Source organism: Calonectris borealis, chromosome 8, assembly GCF_964195595.1.
Source record: "Calonectris borealis chromosome 8, bCalBor7.hap1.2, whole genome shotgun sequence".
Taxonomy (NCBI): domain Eukaryota; kingdom Metazoa; phylum Chordata; class Aves; order Procellariiformes; family Procellariidae; genus Calonectris; species Calonectris borealis.
Genome location: NC_134319.1, coordinates 19,393,192 through 19,407,939, shown reverse-complemented (window position 1 = coordinate 19,407,939; position 14,748 = coordinate 19,393,192). Strand labels below are relative to the sequence as shown.

Below are 14,748 nucleotides of genomic sequence, written 5' to 3'. Positions count from 1 at the left end.
ATCTGTGTTTTGAATCTGTGACTTGTTCTCGTTGCGGAAGTTGAAGGGGATCCAAGAATAGTTCAGATAGATGCGTGTAATTTCTAGAGCAGAACCCCGACAGAAATGAAACGCCCGATTCCAGAATGACACTTTGATGTCACTTCAGCCGGCCCTGTGAGGTGGAATACGGTAAGACATTTTCATTTAAGGAAAAATGAGAGACAGAGGAGGGGGAACAGTGCCGATTTGTGAGGTTTTGGCCTTTTTTTTTAAAGCTTTTTTTTTGTTGTTGCAGAAGCTCCTAACGCTCAGGAAGTGGAATTTGTGGTTTAGGGGGCCGAGCTCTGAAGGAGTTGAGAGAGACAGAAAAAAAAAAAGCCAACTCAAGCACCATTGCTCCTTAAAGGGAGGCTAAATTTAAAGTCACCCAAACTAGCAGGCTGCGGCGCAAACCCCGTCTGCAGCCCAGCTTCCTTCACCCCTCCAAATGGGTAAGCGCTCTTGCTTTTCTCGCCTCGCGTGGGCAGCCGCCGGCGGGCGGGCCGGGGAGGCAGCGCCCCCTCTCCTCTCCTCACCTCTCCGCCGTTCCCCCGCGCCGCTCCGGCCCTGCCTCAGCCGTGGCGGCTCGGGGAGGCGCCGGCCTCGCGCCCCCGCAGCGGCGGCCGTTGGCGGGCGCGGGCCCCGCGTGCCGCCAGGCGCCAGCAGCAGCCGCGCGCGCGGTCCTCGAGCCAACGGCCGGCGGGAGGGGGAGGGAGCGGCGGCCAGGTGGGCTGCGGGACTCGCCTTCCCACGGGCCCGGCCCCGGCCTCGGCCTGGCAGGCTCCGGCCTTGGGCGGCGAGGCGGGGGAGGCCGGCGGCGCCTCCGCGGCGTGGCTTTTGGAGGGAAAAGCGCCGCGCCGAGACGAAAACACGCGGCAGAAGCGGCGCCGGCGCCCGGAGCCCCCAAACGGCTGCGGCTGCAGTTGCCGTCGGGGAGGGCGACGCGTTATCGGGCCGCTTTGATTTCTCGCCCCCCGCTCGCTGCCAGCCCCCGCTCAAGGATGAACCGAGGCGCAGGTGGGCCCGGGCAGCAACGCTCCCACCCGCCCGCCCGGCGCCGTGCCCGGCGCCGTGCCCGGGGGCGGTGCCTCCCCGGTGGCGCAGACCGGCCCTGCCCCCGCCGGTGCTTCGCGGTGCAGCCAGGGTCGCCACCTGCGGGACAGCTCCCGCGCCCCCGCCGCTGGGCTCCGCTCCGGCCGGGACAGGCGGGGCCGGGCCCTTTCCCTCCTTTCCCCGTTCGCAAACCTGAGACCACTGACGGGAGGGGAAAAAAAAAAAAAGCAACCCCCCGAAGTCCCCCAAAAGAACCAAACAAACGTGGTTTAAACTCGCTTTTTGCGAAGTGTCAAGTGTAACGACAGAGGCGGCCCGGCGCTGGACGGGTTCGAGTGAACCTCTCCCGCCTTCCCCCGAGGTGCACGTTCGGGGCAGCTCTGGTTAACCCGGCCCCTGTTCCTCTCGGCCCCCCGGCTCCCCACAGGCCCCCCCCAGGAGGTTTCCCACCTCGTCTCGCTCCCCGCCCCGGCTTTCGGTGCCCGCAGCTGCAAGGTGCCGCGGCGCCAACAGCTGCGGGCTGCAGGAGATTCCGTTTTGTTCGTTTTCGCGTTATCGTGGTTCGCGCTGGATGGGTGAATCAGTCCCTCCGACAGCAACAGCCTCCCAGGCGGCGGGTTTAGGCTATTGGGTTTGTAACGACTCTCCCGCCCGTCCCGACGGCAGCCCTGCGCCGCCCACCCCGTTCTGGGTGGCGGGGACTGATAAGCCGTTTCGGGGGTGCGTTTTGTTGGCGCCGCTTCTGCCGCGGCTGCCGGCGCGGGCGCAAACATGGAGGCGCGGTGCGCCCGCTTCGGCGAGTGCGGCCGCGCTCCCGCGGGGGCACGGGTGTGCACATGACCGCCCCCCCCAGCTCCCGCAGCCCCCGCTCGTCCGACGAACGGTGCCCGGCCGCTGCTGTTGCCTGTTCCCGCGATCCGGCAGCCGCCGTCCGGCCTGCGACGGGCCGGGCACCGCTCGCCGTCGGGCCGTCGGAGCGTGGCCCGGGCGGCCCCAGCGGCACCGCGGGGGGCAGCGTGGGCCGGGGGCGGCAGGAGACTGAGTAGCTGCGCTTCGGCAAGGGGGGGCGAGGCGAGCGGGGCCGGGGGTGGCAGCCGGAGCCACCTGCGCGCCGCCACCTGGCGCGCCGCCCCCGGCGAGCGGCCCCTCCCGGCCGGCGCCCCCGGCCCTCACCGGCGGGCTCGGCGCCTCCCCGCAGGTCGCCTCCCCGCCGCCGCCCCGCGGGAGACTCGGGGGTGACGCTCGCCGCCGCCGCGGTGCCCGGCGCTTGGAGAAGGAGTGCGGCCGCGCCGGCCGTGACAGCGCCCCACCATGCCGAGGTCCTTCTTAGTGAAGAGCAAGAAAGCGCACAGCTACCACCAGCCCCGCTCCGCTGACGAGGACTACAGCGTGCGGCTGGAGACGGTGCTAGCCCAGATCTGTGCAGGTAGGAGTCCCTCGGTCGCAGCCTCGCTTGCGGCGCACAGCGCCCGCCCGCCCCGCATCACCCCGCTGCCAGCGGCACAAGCACCAGCCGGTAGCTGTGCAGCCCCCCGGCACCGCAGCTCCTGCGGGACGCCGGAGGGGCTGATGCGGGGTTGGAGAGGGTCCGGCAGCAAACCTTGGGGGCAGCGGGGCTGCCGCGGAGGTGGCTGGCTGCCACCGCGGACCCGTACTGAGAAGCCCCTCGCCCCCTTTTCCCTGTAGACAGCAAGATCGCCGAAGACACGGGGCTGTGCCGCACCGTCCTGCCCGATCCGGAGCCTTCGCAGGGGCGCTTCTCCCCGGAATCCCACCTTACTGAGGCTGCCGATGGCACCTCCGAGTCAGCGCCCAGCTGCGAGGGCAGCGTCTGTGACAGGGTGTCCGAGTTTGAGGATTTTTGGAGACCTCCCTCGCCCTCTGTCTCGCCAGGTAGGACCGGGGCGAGAGGGTCCGGCTGCGTGTCTGTGTCGGTGCCGTGGGGCAATATCTTATGGCTAGACGCTGCCATCGAAAACGAGTGGAAGGGACAGATTTGCCTTTTTGCACTGCGTGGGAAAAGGCAAATCTGTCCCTTCCCCTTCCACTCGTTTTCAGGTTCTCTCTCTTGGGTTGCTTTTCCAGCCCATCTCCCACTGCTAAGGGAGCAGCAGGTGACAGTCAGGCTGTAGGAAAGTTGTGATGCCATCGGGCGTTGATTTTTTAGTTTCTGATTAATTGCTAGAGGCAAGCCGGTTATATTTTAAAGGTCCCGGCATTTTCCTACAGGGTCCTGCTACCCGGAGTTCAGATGTTTTTTAAGACAGTAAAAATTTCTACTAGGCTATCTATGTACCTGTAGTAAACAGCGTTGACTTTGTGTTTTGTACTACCTGCTAGATGTTTTCCCTAACTCCCTTTCAGGTTATTTCTTGCGTCTTGCCTATAAAAAGGATCTCTCCTTCTCCCTCCCTCCCCTCTTTCTTTCTCTCTCTTTTTTTTTCTTTTCTAAAAACGTATTCGTAAAAACCAGATGAAAATAATGACAGTCAGATTTAAACACCCCAAATCCAGGAAACTCACACTTATGGCTGCAGCGCCTGTCTCTAGCTCCCTCGTCCTGCCTTTGATGTGGTTGGAGCAGTGGGAGATGCTGTCCCCAGCCTGGCGTGAATACTTATCTCGTTTAAAAATACAATGGTATCATTTTATAACAAAAATACGTATATATAAAACCCACTTTTTATTGCCTCGGTTAAAAAGTGACAGTTGGAAAAAAGAACAATTTCTGTCTTAGCGAAGGAAAAATTGTCTCAACTTTACCGACTGACAGCAGACACCAGCAAATGAATACTTAATCCCGTTTCCCTATCGGTTTTCCCACTTTGTCTTTATAGTGTCCTTGCATATCAACGGTTGATTGTAATGATGTAGGTTTGCATCTGGTCTCTCTCTCTTTTAAGAGTCCTAAAGCCCTTTGAGTGGACATGCAAAATGCTGCCCAGTATCATCACAGCCAGCCATGGGACAGTTTCAGTCTGTGCAAATGACAGACCGGACCAAATGCAAGAATGCAGCAGTCTCTCTTTTGCTAATATTTCTGCACAAAGTGTAGCGATGTGTGTAATTTTTGTTCTAACGAATTTGTCCTGCTACTCCTTCCTCAAATAACTACATTTTCTGCACGGGAAACAGACTGTTTTCACGAGGTGTCTAAAAGACAGATGTAAAATGGAGCAGGTATTTACCAGGGCTGCCCTGCCTTTTCTTCCTCCCCACTCATTTCTTCCCCCACTGTGGGATTCATTAGCTCCCCACCAGCTACCCAGGGAGGTATCTTTGCAAAATGAGGGTGACATTCCCAGGTCAAGATTTTTCAGCAGGGGGTGTGTGTGCGGGAGGGCGGTCCTGGGACTGTCTGATCCCATTCACGGGAGGAACGGGAAGGTAAGAGACTCCAAGTACTGTAAGTAAAGAGCTTTATTAAATGAGCCTTAGTGCATTGAGAGAGGTGCTGTTACATTAATGATGAAGGCAGTGGCAGCAGGATTAGATAGTCAGGCTTCCTCCCACAGCTCTCCCCCAACCAAAGCCTTCCAGCTGCTTTGTCAGATTTGGTGCGAAGCTGGTGTTTATGCCTAGGTCACTTCTGCAAGACGCACTAGTGAGAGACTGGATTTCTATGATTGTGTTTGTCTGGGCGGGGCACAGTTTCTGTGCTTTGACAGGCAGGGCAGATGAGAAACGATGTTTCTAAATTATGCTCAGGGCAGATGCGGTGAGTAGTACTATCACCCCCTTATCCCTAGAAGTGAACATAGGTGCAGGCTGCACTTCAATATGCAGTGAAAGGCAGATTTCAGGTTTGTCTTTGAGTGCTGTGCTGCCGATCAGGCAGGCATGCATAGACACAATACCTTTATAGGGTTGTTAACACTCTAATACATTGTTGACTCCATCAGTGCAATTCACTTTGTTATTTAACCTCACTTTCTACATGTGTCTGTAATCACAGGCGCTTGCATGTACAGAAGGTGCCTGACAGCTCAGTGCAGCAGTATATTAGTATCTCCTGATGAGCCTGTTATGCTACAGTCTTGGAGGGAGCCTTTTACTGAGTGCAGTGGAATTGTGCAGAGCGCGTGGTGTTTTGTGGTCTGTGGAGGAGGACACTTGAATCTTTCTTTGCTGTGCATATCAATCCGTTCCCAACCATTTCAGGTTGAGTTTGCCTTGCCTTCAAAAAAGAGCATTGATGTTTCTTCTCCCAGAAGTGGTCTATATAAAGGCTGCACAGAATTGCTAGGAAAAGGAGGGAGAATCTGTCTCCCTGCTCATCCCTGGGAGGCCTAGGTGTTGTGAAGCGGAGGAGAGGCAGACATAGAAGTGCCTGCAGTGGCAGAGCAGGGTTTGCAGGTCACCTTGACACTTGGGTACAGGGCTTGGATGGCTTGAGCTTGCCCCTGAGAAGTATAGCCTGAGTGGCCCCCCTGCACTTGTGCTTGTGAGGTCTCCAAAGCATGTGAGGTGATGGAAGGAACACTGCACGCAAACTGATCTGTGGTGCAATGTTTACCGTGTCCCGTGCTGCCAATTCCAAGGGCTCAAAAATCAGGTCAGCCTTCCCTCTCCTCTCACTCAATGGACTGACTTAGAAATCAAGATTGTAAGTAATACCTTATGGATATTCAGTTCTAGTGTTGAAATATTGAGGGTTTATGTTTTTATGCTTTTCTTTACAGTCTGGGCTAGAAGTTGACTTTAAGAGGGGAAAAAAGTTACAACAAGAACAGGCAAACAAAAGGAAAGCTGAGGACCTGATGAAATCATGCAGTTTCAAGAGCTGGGGCTTTAAGATAGTTTTGAATCTTGCGATAAAATTGTGATAGATGGCAACACTGAAACTGGTTACAAAGACACAAGATAGACGATGTGACGCTGACCACAACTTTGCAGTCAGTGCAAAACAGGAAAAATCATGCTCAGCACCATGTCAGCTAATTTGATTTCATCGCTCTGTTCAAATGTCCCAGTTGGTACGTGCGCATATATTTCCAACCAAAAGACTGCTAATTTCAATGGAAGAATTTGAGACTGTTAACATCTGAAATTATGTAAAAGATAGGAAATAGTCAAGTCATTCAAAGCTCAATTTTCACCTCATTTCCCACTCCCTTCTGTAACCCTCAGTGACCATCTGCCTATCCAAGTGGATATCCTAACACATCATGCCTTCCTTCCCTAGCCCCCCCCTCATTATCTTGGTTTGCTGAAGAAAGCCATAGGAGCTGTGAGCTGACAGGAATGAGAAAAAGCAAGAGAGCAATTGTGGGTGGGCAAGTTTTTGGGTAAGGGAGGTTATTCTGGAAGCCCGAGTTGTAAGGGAGGTCAATATCTCTGTGAAGGCATCAGCACTTCAGCAGGTAATTGCTTCTTTTCCTTGGTTCACTAAAACATTTGTCCAGTGGAGACATTTGACTCCCCCAGTGCTGCTGCCCACTGTGATGAGGAGTGTATAGAATAAAGCAGAATACCTCGGGCATTAATCAGCATCTCTGGCAGACACAGTTGGGGTCTGGTACCTCATGTTACCTGCCCAGCTGTGCTTTCCTCTACACGAGGCTCCCTGAGCATTTGTGCCTTTAGACGCTGATCTCAAAGGCTGTGTTCCTGCCATTGCATCAGACCCTGCTATGGGCCTCCCCAGTGTGATTCGTCTTGTGGTGCCCACTGCCTTGGTCAGATGCTATTGCCAAAGGTGAGCCTGTTAGAGCCAGCTGAAGCCATCTGAGCTTGTCCTGATGAAAGATTGCTTTGATTCTGACTGCTAGGAAAATCTTTTTGTGTCTTCAATTTTTATACCAATCATTTTGCGAAGCTCAATATTTTGCGTGGACTCAGTTTCTTTGCTTAGAGAAACTCAGAGCAATCTGAAACAACTGTGATTTTATTTCAGATGAGGGCTGATTTTAGTTTTTTTTTTTTCTGAAAAAGTTAGACATGACATTCAAGCACCTCAGAAGTTGTTCTTTATTTCAATTATGCTGTAGTATAGTTACAGATAATTGTGGCATGAAGTTGAGAGACTAGATTTGGTCATTAAATTGTGCAACAACCAGGTTGTAGTTTTGTTGAACAGCTAAATCTCAGCACTCTTGCTCATTCTGGCACCTCCGTAATGTCATATTTGCTATATGGATGTGTGGGATCTACATCAGAGCTTAAACATTTGGACTGTCAGCTTTGATGCCCGTCTTGGGACATAGTAGATACACTTTTCTGAGGAGCTGCAGATAAAACCAAAGGAAGTTGCAGATTGAGTTGTTTAGTGTCTCAGCAGTCAGATCAGTGTGTATACACCTGGGCACCCAGAGATGGAGGTAGAGATGGTGGCTGCTTTAATTTGGCTGGGACAGCAGGTGAATAGGTAGTACTGGATGCACTGACCCTACTGTGCAATGTAAAATGTCCTCCCATGAAAGGGCAGCCTTAATGTGCAGTACAGGGGTCTGGCTCTGAGCACAAGTCTGAGTGCTGAGATCATTCTGCCCTGTGGTAGTGGCTGGATTGTGAAGCGCACTAATTCCCATGCCCTTGTGTTTCCGCAGCCTCGGAGCAATCTGTGTGTCCGTCCCTAGATGAAGCACCCCCTTTCTCGGTGCCCTTCAAACCGTACATGTGGAACAGCCTGGGTGGCTCTGAGCTGAGGCACCTTGTGCAAAGCTACAGGCCCTGCCCGACACTGGAGCGAACCTCAGCCCTGGGGCTCTTCTGCGAGCGAGGCTCTGAGCCTGCCCTCTACGGTGCAGAGTGTAGCTCTTCCCTTGGACTTTATGGTGACTTCGGCTCCCCAGGCCCAGGGCTGTTTGAGCGGCCGCCGGCAGCAGCACCCGGACTCTATGCCGAGACGCAGCCTGGGCTGCAGCAAGAGAAGGGGCCAGGTGGCATCAAAGTGGAGTCGGACCTGTTGTGCCGCCCATTGCTCATCAGCGCTGGCTCTTACAAGTGTGTCAAGTGCAGCAAGGTAGGGATCCCTTTCTCCCACACTGGTTATGACTCTTCCCCAGCCCCTTCTCCCTGGCAAGCCTGACCCTGTGTGCTCTCTCCCCTCAGGTCTTCTCCACGCCGCATGGCCTTGAGGTACATGTGCGCCGCTCACACAGTGGCACGAGGCCCTTTGCCTGTGACATGTGTGGCAAGACCTTCGGCCATGCAGTCAGCCTGGAGCAGCACAAGGCCGTGCACTCGCAGGTGAGAGCGGGGCGGACTGCCAGGATGAAGGTCCGAGGGCCAGGGCCAGCTGCTTGCTTCAGCCGGCACTGGGGAGGCCATGAAGGCAATCACAGGCAGTAGGTGGGCATCTAAAGTGAGGAGAGGAAGAGAACATGGTAGGGCTGCAGTGGGCACTTGTGGGTGAAGAATATGGTGGCAGGCAGAGGAAAGGGTGGGCAGCTAGTAAGCAAAGGAGCAAATCAACAAATTAAATAACACAGGCTTTGTTTCCATTCCCCAGACCTTGCGTGCGTCTGTATTAAGCAATGGGCACTTTTGGCACTCCAGAAGTAACAGATAATAAATAATAAATTTTTACTCTTAGAGCTGGAAATTGTAATGCGGATGTGGACCTTTTTTTAACAGCTAAAGCAACTCACTGTGCTTTCTTTCAACGCAGCTCTCCCCATTCTTTCTCCTCCCCGCCCCCAAAGAAGTGAGTCTTCCCTTGTTTGTAGTCATTGTGTCTGTGTAGGGAACATCTGAACAACCAGTCAGGTATAGAGCACAGACTTCATCCGTCTCGACACACTCTGAGTCACACACCAAAAGAATATGGTAGTTAATTTTGGTAGGAGGACTTGTAACATTTTCCACCTGCTGATATTGTGCCATATTTCCCCTTCACCCACCCACTTGACCTGGCAAATCTTCCTTCTTCAGATTGGCTTTTGGAGGACAGCAGTGGTTTTTTGCTAACTGTTTTATTTACAATTTCATGAGTGTGCAACAGCAGAGCACACAATGAGGGGAAATATCTCATCACCCATTAAATTATGGTGAAAAGAGCAGCACTGCACATTGTGTCCGCGGAGGGGACAACATTTCAGAGAGAGTGCATTAAAAGCTGAATAAACTAAGGTGATTGTATGAAAGTATAGCAGGAAGCGGAAGGTGTGATGGTAGTTAAGGGATGGAAAGAAGAGATGATTTATGGTGGAAGAAAGTGGTGGAGAGAGTGTGTGAGGGAGAGGAGAGAGACGGCAAGGTCTTAATGCGTTTTGTTTGATACGTTAAAGTAGTAAGCCAAAAAGCTGTTTTTCGCACGTGCTCTAGGTACCTTTCCCTTGAATTATAATGGAACTACAAATAAGCAGTTAGTTGCTACCCTGCCAGCAGAAGTCAGCCTGCTACAGAGATTTCCCAGGAGAGCCAAGCAGACCTCAGCACCCACTTTCCTGTGTACAGTTCAGAGGTGGCCTCTGAACAGTGCTGCAGCTGTTGGGCTTCCCAGTAGAGCGATCATGTCTTGGGCCCCTGTTGAAATGTGCAGGTGGACTCTGCCCGATCGGTCGGAGCTGCTCCCACCTGGCCATTCCTGCCAGCAGGAAGAGCTGTTCGATTAAATTTTTGTGAGGAGCGGTCCACAGCACTGGGAGAGGGTGCATTATCTTTTTTTATCATGTGATGCTATCATGCTGGTGTTAGCACTGATGTGCTGCCAGGCAGTTTGTTGCTGGTGGGATCGCTGGTGTGGTGTAACGTGTGTGTTTGGGCTCCTCTCCCTGCAGGAACGCAGCTTTGATTGTAAGATTTGTGGCAAGAGTTTTAAGAGATCTTCTACTTTGTCCACCCACCTGCTCATCCATTCGGACACCCGGCCCTATCCGTGCCAGTACTGTGGGAAGAGGTTCCACCAGAAATCTGATATGAAGAAACACACCTTCATTCACACAGGTCAGCCCCGCAGCTGCTGGTGTTCAGCCCAGAAGAGGTCCCTCTGCAGCAGTCCATTCCTCCTCAGCTGGGACAGTACATTTGCCTCCCTGTGCTTCTCACTGCCCTGCTGCTGTTCATGCTATGTGAGCTCTACTCGTGCAAAGGAGGGTGATTTGAATGTGGTGTCATGAACAGCAGCTGCAAAATAACCCAAACCCTCGCAATCCAATCAGTGTTCCCTTAATAGGATTCACCAATGTTTATTCAAAGGGCTTTTGTGTGAGATGATCTGTGTAGAGTATTATATTCGTGTAGCCTTGATTTACAGCTGAGGTCCCTGGAAAATGACAGGTGAATTTGGTTGCCACATTTCTTTTTGCAGGATTTACCAATTTACAATAGGAACAACAGGAGTCTCCTCCTCTAGATCAAACACTAAACTGGAGGGCCTAGGGTCCAACTCTTAGTCTAAATATTTGTTCAGAGATTGTCTGCACTTCCACCCAGACTTTCTGAGAAATGGCTGCAGTTTGATACAGAATGGAAGGAGAGGTGCAGAGTTCTCAGGTTTCACTGTTAGTAATAAACATGGAAACTAATAAAGTGCAGGTGAATCACTGAAGGAAATTGTTTTAAAAATATCATTCAGTGAGAATGCAGGTTTATCAGAAATCTTTAAAAGAAAATCCTGCCTTTCAGATCTGCACCATTCACTTAAATTAGAGGGAAATGAATGATGTGTGAGATACAGATGCATTTGTAGACACAAAATAACAGCTGTACTGGCCAAACTCAAGGTTCAGATGACCAAAATCCTGTTTCCTGATAGTGACCACTAGCAGGTATCAAGGGTGAAGCCTAAAAATGGCAAATGTGTAGAAAGATGGCATTATAGGTAGTGCTGCTTTGTTGTGACTTTTCTAGATTACAAGCAGTGAACAATGAATGTTACTTATAAAGATTTTCTACCAGATGTTTGCTGGATGAAATGAACTATTTAGGAAGTAACACAGAAAGTATTTCCATAGGAACTTCTTCAAATGAGGCTTGATTGAGTCGAATTTCAGCCAAATTCTGAATCAGTCAAAACCATTATTTTGTTGTGAGATCAGAAACTGTGTCTGGGCTTTTAAATTGCTAATATAAAACCAGGTCCTTAATTGAATCAGGGATCCCTTTCATATGCAGCATACACTTGTGAACAGAGCCTCCGGCACATTTTGTATTATTTTATGTTTTTAAGAATCTGATCTTCAAACGTGCAAAGAGTTTGTTGCTCCAGCTGAAGTTAGTGGGCTCTGCAGGTGCAAAGCCACTCTGAAAATCAGGCTTGGTTTTGTGGCTGGGTTCCCTTTTATCCGTTATTTGGTAATAAACACTGTGAAAATGCACTGAGATCCTGCTCCCATGGAGGCCAGTGGAGTTTTGCCACTGACCCCTCTGTAGGAGAAGTTCCGGAGGCTGGATTTATTCCCATTTACGTTATTTGCCTGCAGGAGAACTTCAGGGCTGGCTCGGGGTGACTGGTAGCATTTCAGTGTGAGGAACAGAGAGAAGAGCAGATCTGTGGATGAACCCTGCTCTTCAGGGTTCACTTAAGGGCCCTCATACCTCCCTTGGGGACAGACCCCAGCTCACTGGGTTTGGCTTGACAACCTCCATCTATCTATTCCACCTGCCCCCATGTTGATGCTATAATAATCGATGTCAGGCATTCAGCACGACTTGGGGGTCTTTCCAGGAGTTCCTGATGTTTCTAGGACACAAAGCCAGCTTGTGTCCTAGAAATCGCACAGAGCCCATGCAGCCAAATGTATTCAAAGGTTACGGTGTCCTGGGAGCGCTCTGTGCTTCAGGCTGCTCCCAGGACTATACTGGGCCAATGGAGATGCAGCCAAGTCCAGGCCTGCTCAGCTGCAGTGCAGGCCCAGCTAATGCTTTGGGGCTTCAATTGCATGTTTTTTATAAGAATGACTTCTTTGGTAATCACACAGGAATCACTTTGATGAGCTCTAAGGCCCAGTGTGCATTTCCTGTTTGCTCTGGTCCTGTGTAAGCAGCCTGTCGCCTCTTTCATACCCTGTCTCTCTCTCTCCCGCCTTCTGCTTGCAGGTGAGAAGCCTCACAAGTGCCAGGTGTGTGGAAAAGCCTTTAGTCAGAGCTCCAACCTCATCACCCACAGTCGAAAGCACACAGGCTTCAAGCCCTTTGGCTGTGATCTGTGTGGCAAAGGCTTCCAGCGAAAGGTGGATTTACGGAGACACCGGGAGACACAGCACGGCCTGAAATGAGTCCCAGCTGCAATACAGAAAGCACCTACAACACTATGAGAACAGAGTCCCTTGGCTTCCCCGCTGGACCAGAGCCCTGTCCAGACCCTGGCATTACCTTTCTGACCAGGAGCTTGGAGAGGAAATGGGGCCATGCATTGACAGCTCAACTTGAATGACTCTGAAGGTGGAAATTAAAGGCTGGGGTTTCTCTCTTTCTCTCCCCCTCTCTGTTTCTGAAATAACACTGGAAAATAAGCCTTTTAGATATGAAGTCTGATACTCCAAAGATGGATAAGCTACCAAATATCTGTAAGCTGGAAAATATTTCTCCCATGGCCACCCCCTGAAGTTTTCAGTAGCTTGAATCACCTTGCAGGGACACATGGGTATAACAGTGTTTACATGGTAATGACAGAGAACCATCAGCATGTGGTATGGGGAGCGCTTGCCTTGGTTGAGTTTCAGTGCTGAATGGCTTCATTCTTGATTTCCTGTCAGGAAAACCTGGAGGATCAGGACTGTGAACTGTGCAGTTTGATATCTTGCTGGTTTTCAAGCAAAGGTACCAGCTTGGGCCTGATCCTTCTCTCACTTGTTCTGGTGCAAATCAGGAGCTGCATTAACAGTTATAGAGAGGCTCTTTTACCCTCCCAGAGCCACCTCTCTCTCTGTGCAAGGCCTAGCTGTGTGCGTGTGTGTTTAAGGCATGGGGGGTTACTTCTTGCTACATCCACCGGGGAGGAGGAAGCTTGTGAAAGACAAGTGGAAAAGCCAAAGCAGAGAGTTATGCCTTATAACTAGAAACCCATCCAACAAGTGATCCTGAATGAAGAGGGCAGGAGCACCGGGGAGGCACAGACTTTCTGTCCAGAACCATTACTGGCTTCTGCACTCTGGGCTTGTTCTAATAACTGGAAAATAGCTACTCAATAGCATCATTTGTATATTTGGTTTTGTTTTTTAATTTTTAAAGGGAAACTCAGCTGAGGTGGGCAGGAATCATTATAAAAGTATAATTGACTGAATTTGCCTTAAATGACCCTGCATGTACCTCAGTTAAAAAAATGCTGGTTTTACTTTGTTGACAGGTTTGTAAATGTCCTTATTTAGATTTTACGGAGTGTCTTATGTGTATTGGCACGTATTTATTGGAACAATGTTTTAAGTTAATAAAGTATTGAGGATGGTCCAGAGTGATTTTTATTTCATATGTGACTTCAGCTCATTTGTGAATGTCGGCCGTTACAATGATACACCACACTGATGGTCGGGATACGGCATTCAAGGAGGGAATGCAGGCACAGCAGAATTTGCACACGGGCTCCGGTGATTAAAGAACACCACTGTCATATTTATTTGTCCAGCTCCACTGATTTTAGTTAAACACTTCACACTTTTGAAGACTGGCATATACTGTGCTTAGGACTATCACCATAAAAGGGTTTGGAGAGGAAACAGCAGTTTTAAGCATCTGCTTTGGAGATGTAGACAGCCCGAAGTCCCTACTCAGCCCAGGAGGAACCTGAATGTCCTTCTGGAAGATTAAATGTCTGTGCGCTGGCAGTTTGCAGGGACACCCGAGCAGCAGGTGTGTCATTTATACTTAAGCCTGTTGGGACTCACAGAATTGCCTTTTGCCTGCCTGCCTTGTCAGCAGGGCTTGCTCCATCTGGCAGTCACAGCCCATACAAAAGAAGCAGAGGATGACGGAGGGCTCCCTTGTCCCTGAGAACTTCAGCCGCAGCCCCTTCCTCACAGGACTGCCCTCGCAAGCTGTGGCTGAAGCGTATCTCAGCAGGGCTAACCCAGCACGTGCCACTTGGGCAGGGGTCAGCTCTTCCACACAGAGTTGCCCACACCAAGGCTTCACAGACAGGGCGTTTATTAAACAAACATGGCACACAGTGATCAGGGTGAGGGGCCGTGGCATAGGCACACAGGAGCTGCCAGGTGCTCTGAAGACCACATTAGGCCATTATGGTGGTTAATTAATGCAGAAGATCAGGGTAGGAGTCTAAGTGGTAATGGGGAAGGCCTGGTGATGCCCTGGGCCCTGCCCAGACCAGGGGAGGCTCCAAGGAGCGGCTCAGCGGGTGGCACAGGTAGGCTTGGGGCTGCCCCTGGGGCGCTGCTTGATATTTGTTTTATAGGGAAGCTGCTGTTGTGGGTGGAGTGAATGCTGGCCGGGGGTACCGGGCACGGGGTGGCTGGGGTGCAGCAGCCGCCCCTCTGCTCGCAAGAGGGCCTTTTCCTGCCAGGCACAGCCTCCCTCCCTGCAGGCAGGCCTTACTCCAGCAGGCCCCGAGTGGGCTCGGTTACCGGCATTTACCTGTACAACTACAATAGCAATGTCTGCCTGCCCCCCAGAGCGTCTCATTTTCAAACAGGACAACGAGTGCGGTTTGAGCCTAGTGCAGGCCTGCTGGCTGGGGCTGGGTGGCCAGAGGAGGCAGCCGCTGGTGGGGTGGGAGGGCCCCGCAGCGTGGACGCAGCCTGGGTGACAGGGCTGTTCTTCAGGGGAAGAAGCTCG

General features: G+C 51.8%; 1 protein-coding gene across 1 annotated transcript; it reads left to right on the top strand.

The window, feature by feature from the left end:
- GFI1 (growth factor independent 1 transcriptional repressor) lies at window positions 1–13,426 on the top strand. The gene is made up of 7 exons (XM_075156277.1): window positions 1–473; window positions 2,273–2,500; window positions 2,761–2,967; window positions 7,623–8,038; window positions 8,128–8,265; window positions 9,798–9,963; window positions 12,058–13,426. Exons 2-7 carry the CDS (start codon window positions 2,386–2,388, stop codon window positions 12,234–12,236), a joined length of 1,221 nt encoding a protein of 406 aa, XP_075012378.1. The 5' UTR covers window positions 1–473; window positions 2,273–2,385; the 3' UTR covers window positions 12,237–13,426.
- Window positions 13,427–14,748: the final 1,322 nt, after the last annotated feature.